A 25,460-nucleotide genomic window follows, 5' to 3' on the forward strand; every position below is an offset into this window, starting at 1 on the left:
AGATCTATGAGTATTATCATTACATAACTTTTGGAGTGAAAAAGGGAGCCTGTAAGAGAGCCCTTTCTTGCGGGGAGATTGGCATATGTTGAGGAAAACATCTAAATATAAATTATCTTGGAAAGACTAGGATGTGACATCATCACTTCAACAATTTTTTTGGTTCAAAAGGCCCAAAATTTTGATGAAAATCTCCCTCTTATGTCCTCACCTCCCTTATCACGTTTTGAACTCTACCAAAGGATGCCCAGTTTGTAAAATTCAATGTACCATGGGCGGTGTAGATGGCCAACCTTTGCGTCTAAAGATGCAATTCGGTTGGTATAGCTAGTGCACTACTCCACACAATTTTAGCTTCTTAAGCCTCTCTTTTTATGTTTCGTAGTTCCACATTGATCAATGACCTCTTGTTTTACCCCCAAAATAGTCAAAAAGAAAAGCCATCCATCAATATTAAAATCTGCAAGAAGACAAATCCCACTCAACTGTACAGATGCATTAACTAGATCTAGACCAGCCATGCCACTCGTTTTAGCTGTTGCTCATAACAATATTGTAATCGAATGGGAACCATGCGGGCAGTGCACATATTAGGGAGTTAGATAAAACAATCCATAAGGGCCCCATTACATTTTTCACCTCAAGTACCAAAAGTACACCGTTAAGTACCCAAAAAGTATGTTATCCCAAATCTCAAGCCCTTTACAATTCAAAAACTGTTAGAGACTCACTGTTCCCACCTGTGAGCCCCGGTTTTGTGGGGACAAGGGGCAGTGAGGGTAAGATGGGATGGGAAAAGAGAGACTCAGCAAACAGCAGCATTTTGGGGGGGCTCCATGCCTACCTAGAGGCAAAGGACTGGCTGCACAGGGCGCCCTTTTATAGGGCCCTGTTGCAGGACCAGTCGGTCCAACCAGGGCCACCGACCAGGGCCCCCTGGTCGGTTTTACTGACTGACCTAGTCGGTCCCCAGTCAGGGAACCGACCCTGCTGGTCGGTCAGACCAACAGGCCTGGGCAGTGCCTATAAAAGGCCCTCACTTCCCTTCATTTCAGTCATCCAGTGCAGGGGACAGAAAGCCTCTGATTTGGGCTGTGCTGTGCACTCAGACTGTGCACTCAGACTGTGCACTCAGACTTGGCATCTTCTGACAGAGAGAATTTCTGCAGTTTGTCTCAGCACTTGGCTGAGTTTTGTATTGCTCTCCTGGAGCCAGTTTTCTGCCCACCATCCGGTGGATGAATATATTCTCTCTCTGCCTAAGTTTTCTCTGAGTGAGTATTGTATCTGTGATCAGTTATCTGAGTTGAGTGTTGCTAGAGTGGGAGAGGTCTTGGCTGGAGGTTAGAGTGATTCTTTCCTTCTGTTTTCTAACATGGTATCAGAGCCATAGGCTCCCGACTCTTCCTCATCAATATCACTCTCTGAAGGAAGGAGTTCCTTGGCTGTAAGGCAACTCTGTTTTCAGCTCAGTTCAGTACAGAAGGTCAGTTCATTTATTTCTGTTTCAGTTTTTCAAGTTCTGTAGCTATTCACCGAGATGGATCAGCGATCAGAAGCCTCTACATCCATTGCTCGTCCTTCCTCCTTCTCCAGTCATCTTCCTTCTTCATTTATCCCTAATTTCGGTGAAGCTGGAAAGCTTGATGGTACAAACTTTCCAATCTGGAAAGTCAAGATCCGAAGCCATTTGTTGGCACGGAGGTTGTGGAAGATTGTCAATGGTACTGAAGAAAAGCCGGAGGATATTGTGGACAAGAGAGGTGAAGTTCTAGCTGAAGCAGATGCAGATGAACTTTGTGCATGGGAGGAGAGGGATGCTCAGGCCTTAGCAATGCTTATAGGCACGACAGCAGATTCTATTCCTCATATCCAGTTGGCAGAAACGTCTTCAGAGGCGTGGACCATACTGAAGGAGTTGTATGAAACCGATAATACAGCTCGTATCATCACATTGCAGCATCAGCTTTATAACCTTGATATGAATGAGGGTGACAGTGTGCATGATCATCTGACGAAGGTGAAAGTTGTGCGGGACCAGCTCGCAGCGGTTGGTCAGAAGGTAGACTCGAGTCAATTAGCATTACTCACACTCCACAAGCTGCCACGGAGTTTCAAAAGTTTTGTGACTACGGTCACTGCGGGTCAACGGACAAAGCCAATCAACTTTGAGGAGCTTTGTCCACTCCTACTTCAGGAGGAGGCCCGAGAGAAACTCTTTACGCAAACCGACGAAAAGGCATTGGTTGCCAAAGACAAGCCTGGCAAAGGCAAGTCAAAGGATTCCAAGAAATCAGAGGACGCTGAACGTAAGAAGAAAATGAAGTGCTTTTACTGTGAAAAGCTTAGCCATTCTGCCAAAGAATGCCGGAAGAAGAAGACGGATCAAAAGCGGAAAAGAGAAGCCAAAAACAAAGAAGAGCCTAAGAGTGATTCTGCCAATGTGACAACTGGTCAGTTATTCTTACTCAGTGAACATTGTTCAGCTTATGCGGTTAGTGAAGGAAAAGAAGGAAGGTATGTTGACAGCGGTGCTTCTAAGCACATGTCCAACAGAAGGACGTGGTTCAAAACCATGGACAGTACACACCCGGATTCCAAAGTTTCTGTTGGGGATAGCCGGACATGTCCTGTGAAGGGCATAGGTAGCATTCCTTTCATTACCACGGCGGGTGAGGAGAAGGATATCTCTGGAGTACTTTATGTACCCGACCTTTGCAAGAATTTACTATCTGTAAGTCAGATGGACAAAAACAACATGGCAGTTCTTTTTCAAGATGGCAAGGTCACCGTGACATCCAAAGGGAGTGGGCAAGTGGTGGCACAGGGTGTTGAAGAGAATGGACTGTACCGTCTCAGTGCAATGTTGGTTCATGATGATCACGGAAAGTCCAAACTTTGGCATGAGCGCTTCGGTCACGTCAGCTATGGAATCTTGGCTGAAATGTCAAAGTCAAAGATGGTGAATGGACTTCCACCAATTACAGGCAAGGATGATGTCTGTAGGGCTTGTCTTGAAGGCAAGCAGCACAGGGATAAGTTCCCACAAGAAGCTTTGTTTCGGGCCAGCAAACCACTTGAGTTGGTTCACACCGACATTTGTGGTCCCATGTCTACTGCATCATGGGCAGGATCCAGGTATTCACTTCTCTTTGTGGATGATTTCAATAGAATGACTTGGGTATATTGTTTGGCTAAAAAGTCTCAGGCTTTTGAGAAATTCAAAGACTGGAAGGCTAGAGTTGAAAAGGAGACAAGGGAAGATGTCAAGACATTTCGCACAGACAAGGGGGGGAGAATTCACCTCAAGTGAATTTAATACATTTTGTCGCAAGCATGGGATCAAGCGACAACTCACCACGGCACATACTTCTCAGCAAAACGGGGTAGCCGAGAGAAAGCATAGAACCACCACTGAGACAAGGCTTGCTATGCTCTGAGGGAGAAATCTTTCTAAAGCCTATTGGAGTGAAGCTATCAATACAACGGTACACATTCTCAACCGTACCAAGACGAAGGCCGTCAAGGACAAGACTCCATATGAGGCATTTTATGGTAAGAAGCCCTCTATTTCTCATCTCCGCATTTTTGGTTCTAACGCGTGGGTGCATGTGCCCAAGGAAGATAGGACCAAGCTTGATTCCTGAAGCAGACCATGTATCTTTGTTGGGTATAGTGAAGAATCCAAGGCCTACCGCCTCTTCGATCCAGTAAAGAAGCAAATACTCATCAGTCGTGATGTTGTCTTCGCGGAAAAAGAACCTGAACCCCAGGAGGAGCCTCAGATTGAGGAGGAGGAGATTGTTCAACCCCCGATCCCACCCGTCCCAGATTGACCATTCAAGAGGTTACCCAATCAAAAGCTGATATTCTACCCGATACACAGGAAGAGCAGAATGTTCCCGCAGAGGTTCCCGTTCCTCCTCCCACAGAGAAGCAGAAAAAGTTGCCCCAATGGTACCTCCGGACATTGGAAGAGTCTCGTGTCACCTCGTTACCTGAGAGTAGCAGTTCCGGATTGCGTCGGTCTCAACGTCTTCAAAAGACCCCATCCGTGAATGTTGCTTTGGTGGCTCAGATTGTTGAGCCAAGAACCTTCGCGGAGGCGAAAGACAATCCCGAATGGCAAGCTGCCATGCAGGCAGAGATGGATGCTATTCTAAAGAACCATACATGGGACTTAGTGGCCAGGCCCCTTCGACGGAAAGTCATCGGCACTAAGTGGGTATACAAACTCAAATACAAATCTGACGGCAGCTTGGATAAGTATAAAGCCAGGTTGGTTGTGAAAGGTTTTGCTCAAACTGAAAGCATGGATTTTGATGAAACTTTTGCTCCCACAGCCCGCATGGTTACTATCCGGACAGTGATTGCCCTTGCTGCCCATTTCCAGTGGCCTATTTTTCAAATGGATGTGAAGACCGCATTCCTTAATGGAACCCTGGAGGAGGAGGTATATGTGGAGCAGCCACCGGGCTTTCAAGATCCAGTGTCCCCATTAAAGGTCTGCAGGTTCAAGAAGGCATTATATGGGCTGAAACAAGCCCCCAGAGCTTGGTACCAAAGGATTGATATATTCTTTCAAAAGATTGGGCTCAGTCGGAGTCCTTCTGAGGCAAACCTTTACTTGTTCATTGAGAAGGGATTGCGATTGGTACTCATCCTCTATGTTGATGATCTTATCTTGACAGGTGATCATGTCAAGAAGATTTCACAGATCAAGGAGCTACTCATGTCTGAGTTTGAGATGACTGACCTTGGGTTATCACATTACTTCCCTGGGATTGAAGTAAAGCAGGCTAAAGACAGGATTTTCATTTCCCAGGAGAAATACTGCAGAGAAATTCTGAAGAGATTTCAGATGGAGGATTGCAAAACAGCTTTAACTCCCATAGAGGTCGAGCTGAAGCTAAGTGTTCACGACACATCTCAACTGGTTGATACTCTTTTGTATCCACGATTGGTAGGAAGTTTGCTTTACCTTACCAATACACACCCGGATATTTGCTATGCAGTTGGGTTATTATGTCAATTTTCTGCTTCTCCCAGAAAGAATCATTGGAATGCAAGTTTACGTGTGCTGAGGTATCTGAAGGGTACTTGCACCTTTGGGATCAGCTACACCAAAGGCATTGAACTAGGCGGGTTCTGTGACAGTGATTGGGCGGGTGATGTGGACACCAGAAGGTCGACAACAGGATATTGTTTCTTACTTGCATCTGGAGCCATCTCTTGGCTAAGTAAGAAGCAACCCACAGTATCTATTTCATCTACAGAGGCAGAGTACAGAGCCGCATGTACAACCGCTTGTGAGACATTGTGGTTGCGGTGGATTCTGGAGGACATGGATGTGTGTCAAGAGAATGCGACAGTGCTGATGTGCGACAATCAAAGTTGCATAGCTATTGCAAAGAATCCAGTGTACCATGCGCGGACCAAACACATTAAAGTTCATTATCATTTTGTTCGAGAGCTCATCATCGACGACGTGATCGAGCTTATCTACTGCCCGAACGCCGATAATTTGTCCGACCTTTTCACGAAGGCTCTCCCTCGAGAACAGATGGAGCACCTCATCAAACGCATGGGGATTGGCCCACAGTTGTGACATTGAGGGGGGGTGTTAGAGACTCACTGTTCCCACCTGTGAGCCCGGTTTTGTGGGGACAAGGGGCAGTGAGGGTAAGATGGGATTTGAAAAGAGAGACTCAACAAACAGCAGCATTTTAGGGGGGCTCCATGCCTACCTAGAGGCAAAGGACTGGCTGCACAGGGCGCCCTTTTATAGGGCCCTGTTGCAGGACCAGTCGGTCCAATCAGGGCCACCGACCAGGGCCGACCCTGGTCGGTTTTACTGACTGACCTGGTCGGTCCCCAGTCAAGGAACCGACCCTGCTGGTCGGTCAGACCAACAGGCCTGGGCAGTGCCTATAAAAGACCCTCACTTCCCTTCATTTCAGTCATCCAGTGCAGGACAGAAAGCCTCTGATTTGGGCTGTGCTGTGCACTCAGACTTGGCATCTTCTGACAGAGAGAATTTCTGCAGTTTGTCTCAGCACTTGGCTGAGTTTTGTATTGCTCTCCTGGAGCCAGTTTTCTGCCCACCATCCGGTGGATGAATATATTCTCTCTCTGCCTAAGTTTTCTCTGAGTGAGTATTGTATCTGTGATCAGTTATCTGAGTTGAGCGTTGCTAGAGTGGGAGAGGTCTTGGCTGGAGGTTAGAGTGATTCTTTCCTTCTGTTTTCTAACAAAAACATGGTAGTGTCCAGTATGGCAATTGAGATAACCAGACTGCGATATGACCCCATAACTTTATTTTCCAAATGAAATATCACCATTACTGCCCTTCTCCTATCGCCCATTCTAACTTGCTTAGAGGCTTCATTAGCTAATAAACATTCAATTGTATCATTACTAAACACAACAAATGTTTCAAAGCTGATCTGTTCACCAAAGAAGCCAAATACTTAAAACACAACATGATTTATCATAAGGTTCCTAAACAAAGGCAAACGTATGAGGACTAATAAAACAACAGGTAAATGCACCTTGCTAAGATTCAATCTGCTAATAAATTCATGCGTTCCACAACCACCAAAAAACATCTGGTCTGCAACCCTCCAATGCAAGAAAAAATAATGCGTCTGATTGTCTCAGATAAAACTCCCCATCTTATTAAAATGGTACAGTAGCACCAACAACCATCCCTTCTATGAACATATTGCAAAGGAGTATTCCACATATGAAGCTAGACTACACTTCTCTGCAGAAAACACGGGCAAGAAGGCTGACATGATGGAAATGCACTCGACATCCAGCCCTTGCTGCAGAGCTGAAAGTTAGTTTATAGATTGATATTTTCAAGGCTGACATGATGGAAATGCACTCAACATCCAGCCCTTGCTGCAGAGCTGAAAGTTAGTTTATAGATTGATATTTTCAAACAAGACTGCAACCCCAATTGCGGGTGCAACATCAATAGATCACCCCTGCGTGTAAGGCATTAAGTACGTATGTCAAGCAAAGGGATAGAGGAAGAATCCAAGTTGACGAGGAACAATTTAAATCAATCACTAGCTACCATGGGTGAAGATGCTTATCAAAGGTGACATCCTAAACTCGTGATACCTCAATGATATGATGTAACCTCCAACTAAACTACAAAACTTTAGAGCTTTATCAAAGACTGCAAGATGCAGAGCACCTGATCTGAGCTAAGCGACAAAACTGCAATTTGTCATTGTATATGAGCTATCACAGCAGCTAACAAAAAGGCTCATTTTTTCTTCTTTGACTTCGTTGGCTGAGCAATGCTCTTTGATACCTTCTGAGTAAAAGCAGTTCCCTGCACAATCAATAGCAAAAAAGTGATTAAAAAAAGAGTTCTCCACATAAAATTTTAGAGGAACACAGACGTGCACATAGATACAAGTACCAGGGACCATGAGAGGATAATCCACTCCTTAAGTTAAGAACAAATAAGTAGTGCATTCTTTCCTTAAGAGAGCTTGGGGGTTTCGACAAAAATGCTGCATGCAAGTCCATAAGGACGTACAGTCATGTCACAATTGCATACCTATCTTGTTTTCGATGGGTTTTTGTGCATGCCCACTTAGCGGCCCCACCCCTTCAGGGTCTCAGTGTATCTGGTTTTTTCAGTCTCGTAGACCCTTGGGTCTTCCTTTCTTTCTTTCTTTGCATGTGCGTGTGTGTGTGTGTGTGTGTGAATTTCACCGAAAAAAAGTGAGCATGTGTTTGGTCTTCCTTTCTTTCTCTGCATGTGTGTGTGTGTGAGAGAGAGGGGGGGGGGAGAGAGAATTTCACAAAAAAGTGTGTGTGTGTGTGTGTGTGTGTGTGTGTGTGTGAGAGAGAGAGAGAGAGAGAGAGAGAGAGAGAGAGAGAGAGATTCTGTCTCTTTCCTGTGACCTCTGTTGCTGATCAACCTATACATGATTTATGTAGAAGACACACACAGTCTTTTCTTTTTCTTTTGTAAAAGAAATTTACGTTAAGAAAGAAAATTTACATTCATAGCTGTCCCTTGTGGGACAGCTACACACACACACACACACACACAGCTTTATTAATGTTTGCAGAAGAACGAAATGACCTATGAGAGAGAGCAACAAAGGAGGGGGGGAGAGAGGAACCTGTAACCATTCATTGTTGACTGTTTCCATGCTGCGTGTTCCTGTCTCAACTTTCTTTGTTCTCCGTGTCTTCTACAAGGAGCAGAAAATCAGCACATCAGCCTTTCATACATGGCATGCAAAGACATTCAAGCTTATACAGAAACATCCGTATTTAGAGTTGTTTTTCTAAGACAAGTATGGAAGGATAAAATCCATGGGGATTCAAACAAAGTAATATTTCCTTAATAATTGTCCACGTTTGAAGCTTCTATATCGTCCCAATCTAATATATACCTATATCCAATCTACTTACAAATTAAACTTTCTTAAAAAACAGTGAAAGAACAAAGAGAGAAAATGAGAGGGAATAAGGAGAGTTATGTTGTCATCAGTACCCAACCTAAACCCAGTGGTTACGAAGCTATTAAATCCCAACCCAAGGCGACAAAAACTACGACAGAAAAAGGGAGAGCAAAAAAGAAAGAACAAATGTGAGAGGGATGATAATGATAATGATGACATATTATCGTCCTCGGGAGCCACACACACACACACACAGTTATGTAAGTTATTGATTAAAATTTTAAACAAAGGAAACAGCAATGCTGACATTAGGACAAACCAACGCAAATACAAGAAAACAAGTCGAGCAACAACTCAAACACAAGGAAATGAGCATTTTCTTAAAAAATAATGATTAATTTGTGCCAGGGGGGAGGGGGTTTGGGACGGGCAGGGCGCACGGGAGGGGGGGGGGGGGGTATACACCAAAGCAACATAGTACCTAAGACCAGATGACCTCCAAAAATAGTGCTAATAAGAAAATGGGCTTTGAAGCTCCCCACTTTGGATTTTGATTCTGTGTTCAAAGACCCTGAAAATACCCAAAGCAATATGACAAATACAACGTAGAACAGAGCAGAGCTTTCAAAACTCTACTCGTAGAGGAAGGTAAATGTCAACACTGACAACTTGCCCTAATCAAATGCTTTAATCAATGATTGCATCTGTATAGTATTTGGTTTACACTTGCTTTCTCATTTCCATTCACATGCTCAAGCTTGGAACAACATCCTGATTGTCTAACCTGTCCATTAAAATTGTAAGCATCTAATCAAGGCTCGAACTAAGCCCTAGTGACACTGCCATGCCAGGGTCAGTAAATTTCAATTCTAAAAATATGAATTAAATTGAACAATACCCTTCATAAGACTAGAATATATCCAATCTTACAAATCAATAAATGTTATAAAACAAGAAAGAACAAAGTAAGTAAAAGTTTGTCAGCAACCTAAAACAAAATTATGAGTAAATAATAATAAAAATTAAGCAAAGCTACGAATATGTTCTCATAAGTACCCAAGCATAAGCTGCCATCTGGGTTTCGAAAGATTCACGAAAATAATATTGTTGAGCTTACAATGGCTCAATCCTAGACTGACTGAAACTCTAGAACGTCATCCTCACCAATTAACACAGCATGGTCCATGGGGCAGTATAGCTAAAGCTTCCTAAGGTAGTAGGAACGACTGTCAAATAAAGCCAATTTGTTGACATCTGCTTGCTTACATCTTCTCACGCAATAACCAAGCATTGCATGCAACGGAATAAGCCAACCCAATAGCAAACTAAGAAAGTAAGATTTAAAGCAAATAAGATGATGGAAGGGAGGGCAGGATCTGCAAAGGTATAAGGGTGCACATGGACCGCAGCCTCACAATGATGGGTGCAAGGAGAAGAGATGAACATGGAGAGTAGTTTGTGCATATAGAATGCTGCCCATGGAGATATACACAGTGCCTATTAATTGCATAAAGATCAGCCTCAAATTATCATAGGACCCACCAAGTATAAGTCTAGTCTTTGTAAGTTCTCAAAGTCTCACTCTGAAACTCAGAGCCCCACTTCTTCCTAGTTAAATTGTATCCAATATTTGTGCCTCGAGCGCATTAAAGAGTATTCCCCTATGTAGACACCATGTGCATGCATGTGTCTAATGTATAGTCATGGGAATTTGAAATTAAAATCGTTAAATATATCAGTACACTGTGAAGCTTCCACAAGGTAGCAAAGAAGGCATATCAAACTTCAGAACTTGACACTATAGAAGAGTAAAGCACCACCAAATCTTCATGACTGAGATAAGTTACCTTGGAGAGCTTCTGAAATTGGCCATATATCCACATACCGAGAAGACCGAGCATGCCAAGGCCCAATGTTACAAGGAAAAGGGTCTCGCCACTAAAGAATCCACTGGCTTCTACCACTTCAAGCGTTCCATTGTAAAAGACTGACCGGTGAGGCTGGCCATCCACTTCATATAAAATGCTTGCAACCAGACCAAAACTCCCAGGCTGAAAAGGCACAGGTGTGTCAGAAAAGTTGTAAAATTTTTGAAGGTTCGATTCATAAAAGGCCAGTCAAAGAAATCATAAAATGAGTCAAAAAGCACCTCCACGTAGCAGAAAAACAAAAAGACTTCGCCGTCTAAGTCATAGCTATGACTGCATCTGCTTGACCTAACAAGAAGCAAGTAGCTGGTTTTGACATGACACGTGTCTAAGTCTAGCCAAACCTATAGGTGTGAAAGTTGTATAATTAACGAGAGAGAGAGAGAGAGAGAGAGAGAGAGAGAACCTGAAGGTACTTGCTGACAGTAAACTTGTAGGGGAAGGATGCTTGAACAGATGGAGGAACTGTGGCATTCCCAAACTCCTATAGAAACAGTCAAGAGTACAAAGGTCATCTCAATGTTGCACAACATCTAACTTGAAATTTGTAAAGGCCACATTCCACCTACCAGGGCTGAGAAGTTCTGGACGTTATATCTATAGTCGAAGGGCAGATATAAACTTGCCCTGATGGAGTGAACCTTCAAGGGTAAATCGCCTGTCCACAAAAAAAACCAGGTCATGAAACAATCAACCTTCCACCATCTTGCCAAGCTCGTCACTTTAATGTATGATGAAAATTGAAAAAGCATACAAACCATGATTTGAAACCCCGACAATGATGTCTCCTTGCTCTCCTGCTGGAATTGCTGAAACCATCAAATCATGAAGCAACGGTAAATAAGTCAACCTGACCGCAATTTCCTAACGGGAACATTCCCTGAAAAAAGGTAGCTCTTTAAAACTGGGATGGAAAGGCGGGAAGGGGCCATAGCCTTTCGAAGCCCCTCCCAAAAAATACTTAGCAGCACTTACATTTGTCAGCATTTTTTGGAAAGTAGAAGACCGTGTCCACTCCAGGTGCCGGTTGTAGATCGGCATCTAAAATATCCTCGATCCCTTCCGCAACCAGCCCTACGTCACCATCTCCGACCTCACTTACAATGTCATCTTCCAGGTCAACATTTGCTTCGTCTGTGTCCATCAATCTCGATTTAGGCCATAAGCATGACAATTCGTAACTTGTATCACGCCTATGATCTTACAACAAGCGATTTATTGTGCACGTGACTAGTATAGCACGATATAGAATTCAAAGGCGATGAATCGCGCAGCGCTGTGAAGGTAGATAAACAGTTAATCGCCGAAAAACTGGAGGCCGCAACGTTTTCGCGCATTGGAGGATAACTAGAAACCTGGCACACCGAACAGGTCACTGTTTGGGGGGACATTGACAAGTAAAAACAAAGCGCAGCCTCCGCATGGTAGGCACCAGCTGAAAAACCTACGCATTAGCAGGTTCAAGTAGGAGGCGTGTCCGTGGAAAATTTGCCGAGCGGCAACACATGTTCATCGAAGCATGGGCCAGAAAACAAAAAAGGGAAGGATCGGCAAGCAGCAAGGGGGAGAGGAAAAGAAGGCACGGGGAAACACAAAAAAAGAAGTGCGTACCTTGAGCAGAGGCGAATGAGGAGAAGAGGAGGAGGAAGCCGACGATGATGAAAGGAATTGCAGAGGAGGATCTAGGTCTAGCCATGGCGATGGCGATGGCGATGGCGATGGCGAGAGGAAGAGTGGTGGCTGATGGAGCTTATAAATGGAGGAGACGAAAATGAAGAAGAGGAAGAGTAAGAGTACTCCCGTTAGCCTTTGTATAACATACTAGGGGAAGAGGAAGATGGTCCGCCGGTCAAACCCATTTAGAGCCCTCTTTTGGCCACACCCTTGTGGCACCACTCTCCCTTCCCTCCACGGCTCTTACAGCTTATGGGGGAAAACCATTCGAGTTCCCACCTTTTTTTTTTAGAGCCTACATATAGATGTATGTTGAGACTCTGCACTCGGACCATGCCACTTGTCTGCAACAAAACATCCCACTAGTATTTATTACTCTTGGTTTCCTCCCTTCCATCAAACGGCAGCCTGTTTTTAACCCAAAGATCATCATTACAAAAAGCTATGCTCGCTTGAACATTCCAACTTGTTAATTTATTTGTATGGAATGATTCATTGAGATTAAAAGCCTCTGGAATAGATAGATGGCAAGCAGAGATGAGCAAACTAATGGAAAGTATAGCCCAGTAGCTCTTTTTGAGTTTCTCCTAGCACATCCCTGCAATGCTCAAGCATTTTGATTCCTTGGATTTTCTTGACATCTTTGAAATTGGGTGGAATGCCTCCTTACATGGCCACGTCAATGCTAGTCCTCTTTAAACCAAGCCTCCATGGGGATGTATTTCTAAATGTGATAGTAGCATGGGGAGGTCCTATTACAAGACTTAGGGTGGCTTTCCACCCAACCATAGGGGTCTTTTTTACACCATCATAGTTGACCTATTCTACAACTACTTTGCAAAGATGGATATCCTTTCCGCTCGGCCTTCAATTATGACACTCATAGGCAAAGTATGGTCTTACTTTATGACATCTATTCTATCGAGATGCATAATTTGGAACTTCAACACATCCTTATATCCTTGAATGTCCATCTCTATAGACGCCATGTATCATGGTGTCCCAAACTTTTTCCCTTTGCAAAAGAGACTACATATTTGTGGGCACTTGGACTCTCAAGCAATTTTAATTTCTTAACTAGTGTTGTGGCACAATCATTGACCATTATTCTTCCCTTAATATCTCCATGCATCCTCATAAGTCCCATTATTGTCAGAGACTAAGAGTCACAAGCTTACATATCATTATCCTATGGTTTCATGTGACATCTATCACTTTATCCAAACAAGCTTCCATAGGATAAGCACATAGAGTAGACTAAGCTTATGTTTACTTTTTGGCAAAAATAATGCCGCAAATATATATTGGTATGTACAATGCCCCACCATTATTGAATTCATTTAGCCATTCAAAGCTCCACACAAATTTCTCATAGGGAAAGTGTTTTGGATGGCTTAACCAAGATGAAGCTTTGCATGGAGGACCAATGCATCTTTCACGTATTGACACCCTTGGATTGAATTTTCGTATAGAGAAAGTGGCAAAATTCTCATAGAGAAAGTGCTTTGAATGGCTTAACCAAGCTTTGCATGGAGGACCAATGCATCTTTCACGCATTGACACCCTTGGATTGAATTTTCACTGTTATTAACATGTACTTTTTTATGTCTATATTGATGGTTAGTTTAATGGTCATTTTCCTAAATAGGTGCCCAAAGCCATGCCACTCACTATTCATTCGGGCCTTTGCACTTTGTGAGTTTTGCAAGTTTTTAACCCTATAAAAATATAGCTAGTGGCTAGCTATATATCGACCCTAAACGTAATCTACCACTATCCCCTTTCAACTCAACTAGTAGTAGGATTGCACAAATGTTTGGTGTCAAAAGTCACTTGCTATCATGCTTCCAATGGTCACAAATCAAAGTTGTAGCTCCAAGCTAGTCCCCTATTGAACCTACTCCAAGCTTCCAACCAACAATTTTTTAATTCTCTACACCAATCCAAGTACACCTCCCTCAAGCTATTCAAAATGGTTGAGTTGATGAACCAAGTGAATGTGAACCAAAAATATTCATTCTTTCACAATATATCACCAATACTAAGATCCATCTCTCGTAGGATGGGCAACCTACAAAGCATGATTCTCATGATACATTATCACAATCGTATCAATAAGATGGGGAACATACAAAGCACAATTCCTAAGATACATTGTCACAATGGTGTCAATGTATGAAGGTGTATTCTCTTTTGATTGGGATCTCAGTGCTTAGAAATTTTTAAATGGTAATTAAGTTATCAATGTATGCTAACTTAAAAGGTTTAACATAAGAATACATATTTACAAAGAATCATTAATAATGTTGTTTCTAAGCATAGAGTTTGGAAAAAGAGGCATTTATTCTGATTTGAAATTTTCAAACTTATTTTTTTTAATCTTAAATTTTAAATGACCAGTCTACATTTGACTACAATGCATATCAAACTCAAACAAGATCACTACTCTCCAACATGATAGAAAGTTATGTCCCATGATTAAACTTAAACTATGAATACAAAAATGCATGATGACATTTTTGCCTTTACATGCAAGCCGCATATTGTTATGGTGTGTATTAAGTCCAATTTTAAATTTTATATGTAAGATAAATGATCCAAGTTAATTTGTTGCATAAAGTTATTCATCAAGAATAGAAATAATATGATCAATGATCCAAGTTAATTTGTTGCATAAAGTTATTAATTAAGAATAACTAAATGAAAAATAATATGATCAAATAATATGTGTTTTCAAGGCATGCAACATAATCTTTTGTCCAGGAAAAATGGGAATGAATCATAATTTTTGTTTAACTTGAAGTTAAAATGGCCTTCAATCAAATCATATTTTTACCAATATCTATTTATTGGACACAGGTTATGAGGACTTTATCTCGGAGAATCGGTTCCAAGTTGGGTTGGGAAAAGGAATTCATAGAATGCTCAAATAGTTCAAGATCAAGCTTGAGAGGCAATGAATTCCCAATAGCCTTTTCCCTAACAAATCAAGATATCAACTCATTCAATGAGAACACTTTGATGTTCATCACATCAATGGAAATCTTTATATTAGATGATGTTGTGCAAGTCTTTTAACTTGATAACACAGACAACAACATGATTTTGGATACCTTGCACAAGGTATGTGATGCCCTCTTCAAGCCATATACATTCAAGGGAGATTAAGGGTAGGTTACCTTCAATTGCACTTATTGGACAAACTTGCAACTCCGTTCTAAGTTATTGGTAGAGAAAGTGCAAATGAGAGACTTGGCAATACACTACTAAGGACGTTGGTGGCAATCCAAATTTGTATTTGATGGTGCTAGACAACATTGAGAACTAGGACCACTAGTACAAGGACACAAGGATTTAATGGAAAACATAGAAGCAAGAAAGAATGAGAGAAAAGGAGTCAAGGAGAGAAACAAAATTTAGGCTCAAAGGGATTTTAAGTAGCCATAGGACCAACAAAAACGTTAGTAACTTTTCAAAAGTAACACTTTAGAGATAGAGTTAGATGGGTAGACATGATGAGTTGTATGCTAAGTTTTTAAAGCCCCACTCATCGAGCCTTTATTTTTAGGAATAAAAAATATCATCCCCCTCCTACCAACAGCGAGCTATGCTAGGAGCGGGTATGTGGTTAATTCACATATGCTCTCCCCCAAAGCTAGTGTTTGATTCCATGAACCCAAATCATATAGTTTCTTTGAAGTGAAGCTCAAGCTCCTCTACCACCTAAATCGAAGCTACAAAATGCTACCCAAATTATTCTTGCTAGCACAAAGATTGAAGGGAAATTGCTCCCATTTCAAGCATATTTTTTAATTTTGGGGCTATTTTTTTAAGGAGCATAGAAATTTCCCCCTGTCATGGCATAGCTCGTCAGCGAGCTATGCCTTTTTCATATTTACATAGAAATCAACACAAGCTAATGTTTGCGGCTTGGATATCTAGACAATAGAGAGATTATATGATGATTTTTTCATTATATGACAACATCAGAGATTATATGTTGGTTTTTGCTGCCTAGACATCTAGACAGTAGAGAGATGCATCTCACTCTGTACTTAGACCCTGAACTCTCTAAAAGCTGGCATGCCAAGACACTCAAAAGGGGGTGGAGAGTTTCATGTAGATCAATGAGACTGCTTCAGTCATCAATGGTTATGCTCAGTACTCACAGTATAATCGGAATGGTGTTCAGGAAGAACCTAAGCATTCGAAGGAGCTCTTTGTTTGGTATTTTCTCCATACCCACAAAGTAAAATTTGTTATTTGCAAGCAGAATTGACCAAAGGACGGTTGTCTTCATTGGCCATATATTAGAGACTTAAATTGTCCAGCATTCTATCCATGATAGACCTTTGACTTCTTAATTTGCACATATGGCCCTGCAAACCAATGGAGAGTGGCCATTGTGGATGCACTTAAGCATTGTCATTGTAGCTGCAACTCCTCTTTTCATGATGACAGAAAGTGGAGATGCAGTGAAGAATGTGATTATTAGACCAATCATAGTACTAACTGCCAACTAGTAGCATGTATTGAGGGAGAGCACTTTCACTTTTCTCAAAGTATCCGAGAATGATTCTTGATACACTACTAGGTTGCCCTTTGATTTGGAACTCTCATATACATGCTTCGTAGGTGTTCTTGTAGCCCAACTCTTCAGCTCCTTCCATGTCCATGACTCTAAGGCTGCGAATCAAAAACCCTAAAGCCCAAATTAATTTCTCTATCCCAAGTTCTAATGTAGATCCATGGTTTCTCTTTGCAATACATCCCTACTTGTATCTACAAAGGAACTTATATGCTATAAAGTGCATCTGCTTAGGATGCTAGGACAGATAGCTTCGTAGAGCAATACTGAGAACTTGGTGCATTACATCGAAAAGCACACAAGATAAGAATTCGAAACACAAATTGGTTGCACTCAATATATGCCAACATTGCATTTATTAGTTCTAGAGATTGACATGCCACCATGAATTTGGAAACTATTGCAGTCAATATATGCAACAAAATGATTTTTCTCACCCCTCTTGCATAGCTCGTTGGCGAGCTATGTTGGAAGGGGTTCAAAACCCTTTTAATCTAATTTTTATATTCTCCCATCTAGCATAGCTCATCGGCAAGCTATGTCTGATGGGATAGAAAAAAAGGGAGAGAAAGAGAAGAGAAGGAGGGATGCCTTTAGGAGTTAATGCCATGAGGGATGACACGTAGCCAAGGAGGGAGATGAGATGGCTAGAAGAGCTCTTTCTTTAATAATTTCTCACCCCCTCTAGCATAGCTCACCGGCAAGCTATACCGGAGGGGAAGGAACAAAAAATAGATTGAAAGTTTTTAACCTCCCCTTTAGCATAGCTCGCCGGCAAGGTATGTTAGAAAGTGTTACAAAAGTTGTTTCCTCCTCTTTTTGTTGGAACCCCGCAACGAGCTATGCAAGAGGAGATTAAATATATGTTTCCTGCTTTTCTTTCATCTACCAGCCCAACGAAGTCCAAAGTTGAGGAAACTAGATTGGCTTGGAGGATGTCAAAAAGCTATTATTAAAAAGGTGATCAAGTCCAATTACCTATTTGTAGAGAAGTGTCTCGAATACAAGAGCCAGCTTCTTACATTGTGATGCATCGTAACGCTCCTTTTTTAGGCAGTTCTTTTATCCTAGATGAGTTTAACGTTGTTGGAAATGCATCGTCACAAACTCCTCCTGTGAATCAAACAAAATTGTCAGCCTAAGTAGCCCAAAGCAGTTGAAATCCCTATTTAAGCAAAAGTGTTTGGAATAATGGATGTTGTAGCATACTGCCCAAATAACAATATGCAAGGGCTTGCAACCACAGATCTCTAGATGAGTTCCCTCACGCACCCTGCCATACTATGTCAAGGACTTATAACAAATATCTAATAGAGATCTTTGTCATAATCTGCGTTGATGTGAAAAGAATATCCTTCAACTTCCATAAGTTAAGTGACAACAAGAAACAAATGCAACAAGCATTTTAAATGCAGCACGACCATCAATACATAGAGAATCTAGTTTTCCTCCTTTGGGATATGTCAGAATGAAAGATTAGAGAAACTACTATGGTGTCAGTAGCATGCTTGGCATGAGTTGGTTGTTCATCTCTTGTCACCGTAGTGCGCATAGGCTCACGGTGAAATTGAGGGCATCTTGAAGCGAGGTGCTAAGCAGCCGCCACAGGCTCTACATGTTGCTCTCCATTCAAACTTTGTGTGTAGCACTTCGAGGATCAGATCTGGGGACAGGGAGCTTGTAATGCACATGAGGAATGCTCCCCTCAGGGGTGATAGGAGAGGAAGTTGGTACAATTGGCTGGGGGATCATAGTCGGCGGTTCCATGAGGAGCAAATTTGTCTATCTTCTTTGAGAGAGTTCCTACTCTTTCTCCCTCTCCTGCAGCTCTTGAGCGTATGTTGCCACATGAAGGCACGTGCCTTCCTCATTAGTTGGTCTTGTTGATCCACAAGAATTTGCTCTTTTTCGAGGCCCACCTTAATGTCCTAGATCATCCTGCCCACTAGTGCCTCCCAATTTCTTCTTCGATCCTAGGTTCATCCATCACCAAGTTAGTAGCATAAGACAAGAATCAATAAAATCATTTCAAAAAGAACGAAACACCTCTAGTGCCATATTAACCATAGCTCTTGCGATCTCACTACATGCCAGTGTCCCAGTGCTCTGGAGGGAGTGTCTCCCAGAAGGTAACCATAATGCATAGGCACTCCCATTATTTGGCTATGCGTAGGACTCCAGATATTGATAGAGTGCCTACAGCTCATGAACAAATGTGGAATGTCCTCTGACTCCCTTTTGAATCATGCACATTTTCCATCCCCACACCCAATTCTTTGCTCTTTCTAGCTGTCCATACCCCTTTATGAACAATGAGCCAGAGCAAGCAGGACTATTTCTCCGAAGTTTCCTAATCCCACATCCTCTTAAACCTCCTCTCCCACTTAGTGGCCGAGTCTCACGTTAGCCATATCCTATTGAGATGTGAAATCAGGTTCCTTTGGTGCTACAAAATAATAGGAATTGGATAACCCATCTAAATTCTCTGATCGTCGCTAGCTTGGCTCTTCCTCCCATTCATGTCAATGATTCCGCGTCCCATAGATTCTTTCTCTCCTTAATTATACTGACATAGAAGCGGTTAACTCTGAATTCTAACGCTATTTCTTCTTCACTCTTCCACCTTCTAGTTGCCATATCCCAAAGGTCATCTAATTCCTTTTTTATTAAGTCTGAGGTCCCCCTTGACAGAGTTTTCATCTGTGGGAGATGAGGTCCAAATGACAGAAAACTAGATAGAGTCTTGGCTATAAAAATTTCATGTTTTTCTCGAGAAGCCTTTCCACAGAAGATAAGGTTTGAGGAGTTCCCAGGCCCTCCACATCCCCTTCCAAAGTTCTGATCCTTTGGTATTAAAAGTCTCCCTACTGAAAACTATAGTGCCCTCAGGAATGCACCTAATAGGTTTAACTTTTTTGACAATTTTTCTGATCAGGAAAGCACAATCAGTATTCGGTGCCTAAAAGGCCTTAAGGATCCACTATGCCATGAACCTCACTGAAGATTGCTCAACATTCACTATGCCTAGCCCTCCGTTCTCTCTCGGCATCGTGCAGCATCTCCATTGGACCCTAGCCTTTTTCCTTTGACCCATGGCTCCACCCCATAGGAAGGTTTTGAAAAGTGAGTTGATCTAAGAGAAGGATTTCTTCGAGGGGAACTAGCATGAAATGAAGTAAATTACTGATGGATAAATATAATGACTTAGTACAAACTTTCTCCTGGCAAGGGTTGGTTGGAGGTTTCAATCTTCTCTTTGAATTGCTGGATGACCCATTCCCACGTACTTTTATTTGAACACCTAAAACCCATTGGTATTCCCAGAAGCCGGAAAACCTTACCCTCTTTGATAACTTTTCACCCCATATCAAGCAAAGCATTTGGTGGTTGGGTTCTTGTGCCAAAATTTTTGGTCTTACTATGGTTAACTTTGGATCCAGAGGCTAGGCAAAAGGTCTTGAGGCAATCCATCTCAATGCCCACTGATCTGGGGTCATTTGTCAGAGTGAGGTTGGTAATGAGTTTCTAGTTCCCCAAAATCTGTTGAAAATGTTACACCACTGCTTGGAGGATTAGATCTTTGTCAGCTAGTGTATTTCCATCAAGTATAAGGAATCTGGTTTATAATAATAGAACTTTCTTATGGCTTTCTATGCAATAGTATGGGTTTCATATCAAATGCATGCCAATTTCGTAGCTTTGGTTATTGGGCCCTTTGCATCCTATATATCTCACCTTTCAAAAAACTCATAGTTTAGAGATGCATTGTGGTTCCCTTCTATTAAAGATATTTTGGTCCTCTTCAGCATAGATCTCCGGCGAGCTATGTTCAAATAAAAGAGAGATATAAAGGGAGGGGAATAGAGAAAGAGAGAGAGAGAGAGAGAGAGAGCGAGTGAGAGAGAGAGAGAGAGAGAGAGAGAGAGAGAGAGAGAGAGAGAGAGAGAGAGAGAGAGAGGGGGGGGGGGGGGAGGGAGGGAGGGAGGTAGGGAAGGGGGGGGGAGAGAGAGAGAGAGAGAGATGTGAAAAAAAATCTTTCCTCCATCTAGCATAGCTTGCCGACGAGTTATGTCAAAGAGCGACAAAACAAAAAAACCATAAAAATGTTTTTAGCCCACTCCAACATAGCTCACCGTTAATGGTGATCTATGTTCAAATAGGAGAGAGAGAGAGAGAGAGAGAGAGAGAGAGAGAGAGAGTTGTCTCTGTGCCAACATGGACTTAGGTAGCACAGAATGTGTGTGTAGCGTAGCGGCAAAAGCTCCGCTTGTACTTGCATTAGGCTAGGAATATAATCCCTCTTAGGAATCCAACTTGCATGTTCTACATGCAAGTTCTACATATGATTCCTACATGCAACATGCGAGTTCTACATGCAACTCCTACATGCAAGTTCTACATGTAGAGAGAGAATGTCTTACAATTCCTATATGTAGAGAGAGAAGCTCTCCAACTTATATAACTACCCCATAATGGAATGAAGCCCACACTCTTTGGGGCATTGTGTTGAGTTCTACTTTGGTATTCCAACCAATTGTCTCTAAGTGTCCATGCTTCCTTGCACTCCACATCCAAAAGCATGTCCTAACCTTGCAATTCCTCCTCCCCTGTCCTCCAACCTTGCAACCGATCCTCTCCTCCTCCTCCTCCTCCTCCTCCTCCTCCTCCTCCTCCTCCTCCTTCCTCCTTCTCCCTCCTCCTCCTCCTCTCCCTCCTCCTCCTCCTCCTCCTCCTCCTCCTCCTTCCTCCTCCTCTTCCTCCTCCCTCCTCCTCCTCCTTCTCCTCCCTCCAACTCCCTTCTCCTCTTTCTCCTTTCCCCTCATGCTCTTGCACCTTCTTCCTCTCCCACTCCTATGCTCCCCCTAAACCCTTAGTTCCTCAACCCTTAACCTCCATGATCTACGAGGGAGACGAGTTCTCCACCATCATGTACTCTACCCTGAACCTTGGATCCTCCTTCTAACCCTTGAACCTCTTCTAAACTTTGGAGCCTCACTCTGAACCTTGGAACCCCCTTCTAAACCCTCAACCTCCCTCTAACCCTTAAACTCATCCTAAACCCTTAAACCCCCAATGAAGGCAAAAGCCTTCATTACCCCTACCATGATGATGCACGTTCCTTTCACACATGCTTGCAGTATGTTTGCTTACCACACTTAAGCCTATGTCTCTCACCGGAATATGACCCGAGGTCCTAAGCTACACTTATACTACAACCAACAACATCGAGTGACAAAAAGCCTTTGAACCCTGCATACTGAGAATACCCTGCTCTTCCTGCAGAAGCCATGGGAAGAGCCAACATTTAGCGCCACTGCTAGGGACCATGGCATTCGCAATTAGAGTGAATGTGGGGAAAGGAGCAATAAAACCAATTGTGCCTAGAGCATTGGATGAACCTCTTCAATGACCATCTCAAACAAATCAGCTTCCCTGCTGCAACAGCATGCCATAGTGGGCAATACACAAAGCAATGTCAATAATTGGATACAAACATTGGCAACCATTGACAACTGCCATTCATTAGACCCCCCATCTTCTTGCAGATAAATGTTAGGGTCATGTAGTTTGATCCTCCACTCTCACATGAAGAACCAATCGATCTAGAGGTGCCATTCTTTATGGCTGACCTCGAGTGGAATAATGAACCTGAAAAAGATACCCATACCAATAATGACTCAGATTTTCCTTGAGACCTTCAAACTGAGGCTGAGAATGCTCAAACTGAAGATCAAGTCTTTGACAATGACTTAGCCATTCTGCATGCCCTAATGGCAATCGAGCTTTCCAAAGTTGAACCTCCAAAGTTGAATAATAGCAGAAGATACCGCAAAAAGCTGGAGGAAATTGCCGAAAAGCTAAGAATTTGAACGAGTACAAAGAATTGTATCTTTCAAAGCCAACTCCCTCAAAATCTGAGCCACCTCCTCTTGAATGGTCCACTAATGGACCTGAAGGAGTATGCATAGCAAATGAACCCTTACTTGGTACCATCTTAACAGTGGAAAAGTTACCCCACAATTCCCAACATGAACTTTTGAAAGTATAAGCCACATGTGTGAATGAAGCTCCATCAAGAGACTTCAGAAAAGAAGAGCCTAACAAATTGTTTAATGATACTATGCCACCCAGTACTTGTAGCACATGTTAGGCTAGTTCAACACCATCAGATGCTGATCTTCGAGAAGTGCTAGAGTACTTCAAGAATTACACACCCCATAGCAATGCCAAGACCACTAAGAGAATCTGAAGTTCAAGAAATCAATAGCATTGGAAAGACTCCAATCTATGAGGGACTGGAAAAAACTCAAACAATAAACCTCGCCCTTGAAGGGGAGGAAGAAAACTTGGTTTTCATTGAGAAACAACTTCAATGGAAAGATGAAACCAAGCTCAGAGCACTCCTAATGGAATACCGAGACTGCCTAGCATGGGCATACAAAGAGATGAAAGGAATTTCACCAGACGTGGCAGTACACACAATACCTTTAAGGCAAGGTGTCCACCCTAAGGTATGTGGACCTTATCAAATAATTCCAGTATATGGCAACATGGTTTATGAAGAATCGAAAAAACTCTTAGATGTAGGATTCATCTATGAGATTGAGCACACTGATTGGGTTTCACCCATCGTCATTGTGCCTAAACGCAACAAGAAGCTAAGAAACTGCATAAACTTAAAGAATGTGAATGCCGCCACAATTAGGGATCACTATCCCCTAGCCTTAACAGAAGTAGTGTTGGAAAAGGTGGCAGGTTCCGAGATATATAGCTTCTTGGATGGCTTCAGGGGCTATAACCAAGTGCAAATTGCTCCTACAAACAAATAAAAAATAGCATTTGCTACAGAATGGGGTAATTTTGCCTATAGAGTCATGCCATTCGGCCTTTGTAATTCCCCAACCACATTCTAGTGAGTCATGTTCACAGCTTTCAAGTCATTTCTGAATAAGTTTTCACAGGTGTTCTTGGATGATTTGTGCATTTACTCCAACAAAAAAGACCACTTCAAATGTCTTGAAGCAGTGCTAATCAAATACAGAGGGTATGGCATCTCCCTAAATCCAACAAAATGCCAGTTCATGGTCACCTATAGACTTGTTTTGGGACATATCATTTCTCAACATGGAATTGCAACTGACATGGACAAAATCAAAATCATCATGGAATTGCCTCCTCCTACAAATTCCAAAGGTGTACAATTCTTTATGGGACATGCTGGCTATTATAAAAGATTTATCTTGCGGTATGCCATGATAGGCAGATCACTCTACAAATTATTAGTGGAATTCTTATGGACAAAAGAGTATGACCAAGCCTTTGAGCTTTTAACATGGCGCCTAATCACAACACCCATCCTTATATCTCCCAATTGGGATATTGATTTTCATGTTCATACTGATGGATCCAAGTATGCAATTGGGAGTGTGCTTCATCAACCTCGTGAACATAAGAAAGACTACCCATTCTACTTCGCCAGTCGACAACTAATGATGCAAAGATCAACTATACCACCATAGAAAGAGAAGTCCTAGAAATGGTGTATAGTGTTAAGAAATTTCGGCACTATCTATTGGCAAATGATTTTGTCTTCTACACTTACCACATCAAGCATTGCTTTATCTTGTGAACCATCCATGTACAACAAGAAGAATAGCATGATGGCTCCTCTTGCTTCAAAAATTCAACTTCAAAATAGTGGTCCGCAAATGTTCCTAACACTACACTATAGATCACATGTCTCGTGTCAAGTTGGGAGAAGAAGCCACTAGAGTAGAAGATGACTTGCCAGATGCCACACTATTTCAGATAGATGTTGTTCCTGATTGGTGTGCAGATATCATTAGGTACTTAATGGTAGGAATACCACCCCTTGGAATGAAAGTTGTGGATGCCAAAAAACTAATTTTGAAAACTACACCCTATCAACTCCTTGCCGGACAACTATACAAGATGGGCAAGGACCAAGTTTTAAGAAGATGTGTAATGCCTCATGAGATCATGTCAATCGTGAGTCACGTCCATCGAGGCATTGTAGGAGGACACTTCCAAGAGAAAGCCACAATAAGAAAAGTCCTCGTAGGCTACTGGTGGCCAACACTTTGGGCAAATGCCTATGAATATGTCAAAGGATGTGATGTATGCCAACGTGCTACTAAACCACAACACAAAGACTTTAATCCCCTAACAATAGTTGTTGCACAAAAACCATTTGAAAATTTGAGGATTGACTATGTGGGTCCCATCCATCCAATAGCAAAGGGAACAAAGCACGCTACATCATTGTGGCCACTGATTACTTTACCAAATGGGCTAAAGCTAAAGCAGTCAAAAAGGCAAATGCTAGAAGCACAGAAGGATTCTTATACGAGAATGTGATCACCCGATTCAAATGCCCTATTTTGTCAATGAGGTAATCCAAGAACTCTTGTGTGGCTTTATGGTAATACATAAAAAAAGTACCCCCTACTATCCCCAAGGGAATGGACAGGCCGAATCCACCAACAAAATATTATGCATTATCCTCACAAGGTAGTAGAACCATAGCATTTTGATTGGGCAGAGAAACTAAATGCAACCTTATGGGCATACCGAACCACACTCAAGGTCAATACAGGAAATACACCTTTTCAATTAGTGTATGGCCTTGAAGATGTGGTCCCACTAGAATTTGTAATACCAAGCCTATGCATAGTAGTACAGGAACGCATGGGAGATCACGCATCCTTGAAAGAAAGACTATCAATTGGAGAAGCATACAGAGATAAGATTAGTTGCCTACCATGCCATGACAACAGAAAAACGTAGAAGAAAGGCATGGTTTGACAGGAT

General features: G+C 42.2%; 1 protein-coding gene across 2 annotated transcripts; it reads right to left on the minus strand.

Moving 5' to 3' along the window:
• Positions 1–6,556: 6,556 nt before the first annotated feature.
• LOC147884464 (Translocon-associated protein (TRAP), alpha subunit) lies at positions 6,557–12,208 on the minus strand. Of its 2 annotated transcripts, none has more exons than XM_087398983.1 (8): positions 11,978–12,208; positions 11,342–11,500; positions 11,125–11,175; positions 10,936–11,024; positions 10,773–10,850; positions 10,286–10,489; positions 8,154–8,222; positions 6,557–7,348 (listed from the first exon to the last, which is right to left on the minus strand). In XM_087398983.1, exons 1-8 carry the CDS (start codon positions 12,060–12,062, stop codon positions 7,280–7,282), a joined length of 804 nt encoding a protein of 267 aa, XP_087255109.1. In that variant the 5' UTR covers positions 12,063–12,208; the 3' UTR covers positions 6,557–7,279. The 2 variants fall into 2 exon arrangements, with proteins under 2 accessions (XP_087255109.1, XP_087255108.1); XM_087398982.1 differs by having other exon boundaries at positions 8,154–8,225; positions 11,978–12,207.
• Positions 12,209–25,460: the final 13,252 nt, after the last annotated feature.

Source organism: Dipteris shenzhenensis, chromosome 27 (genome assembly GCF_047967505.1).
Source record: "Dipteris shenzhenensis isolate YYH24624 ecotype China chromosome 27, Dip_SZ_1.0, whole genome shotgun sequence".
NCBI classification, from domain to species: Eukaryota; Viridiplantae; Streptophyta; class Polypodiopsida; order Gleicheniales; family Dipteridaceae; genus Dipteris; species Dipteris shenzhenensis.

What these genes read in the sequence shown, in the direction of transcription:
- LOC147884464 (XM_087398982.1), bottom strand. Translation starts at nt 12,062, where the DNA reads ATGGCTAGACCTAGATCCTCCTCTGCAATTCCTTTCATCATCGTCGGC. An exon ending in CTCATTCGCCTCTGCTCAAG is followed by an intron (nt 11,501 to 11,977) that starts GTACGCACTTCT and finishes TGATGGACACAG; the next exon opens with ACGAAGCAAATGTTGACCTG. An exon ending in TCCAAAAAATGCTGACAAAT is followed by an intron (nt 11,176 to 11,341) that starts GTAAGTGCTGCT and finishes TGATGGTTTCAG; the next exon opens with CAATTCCAGCAGGAGAGCAA.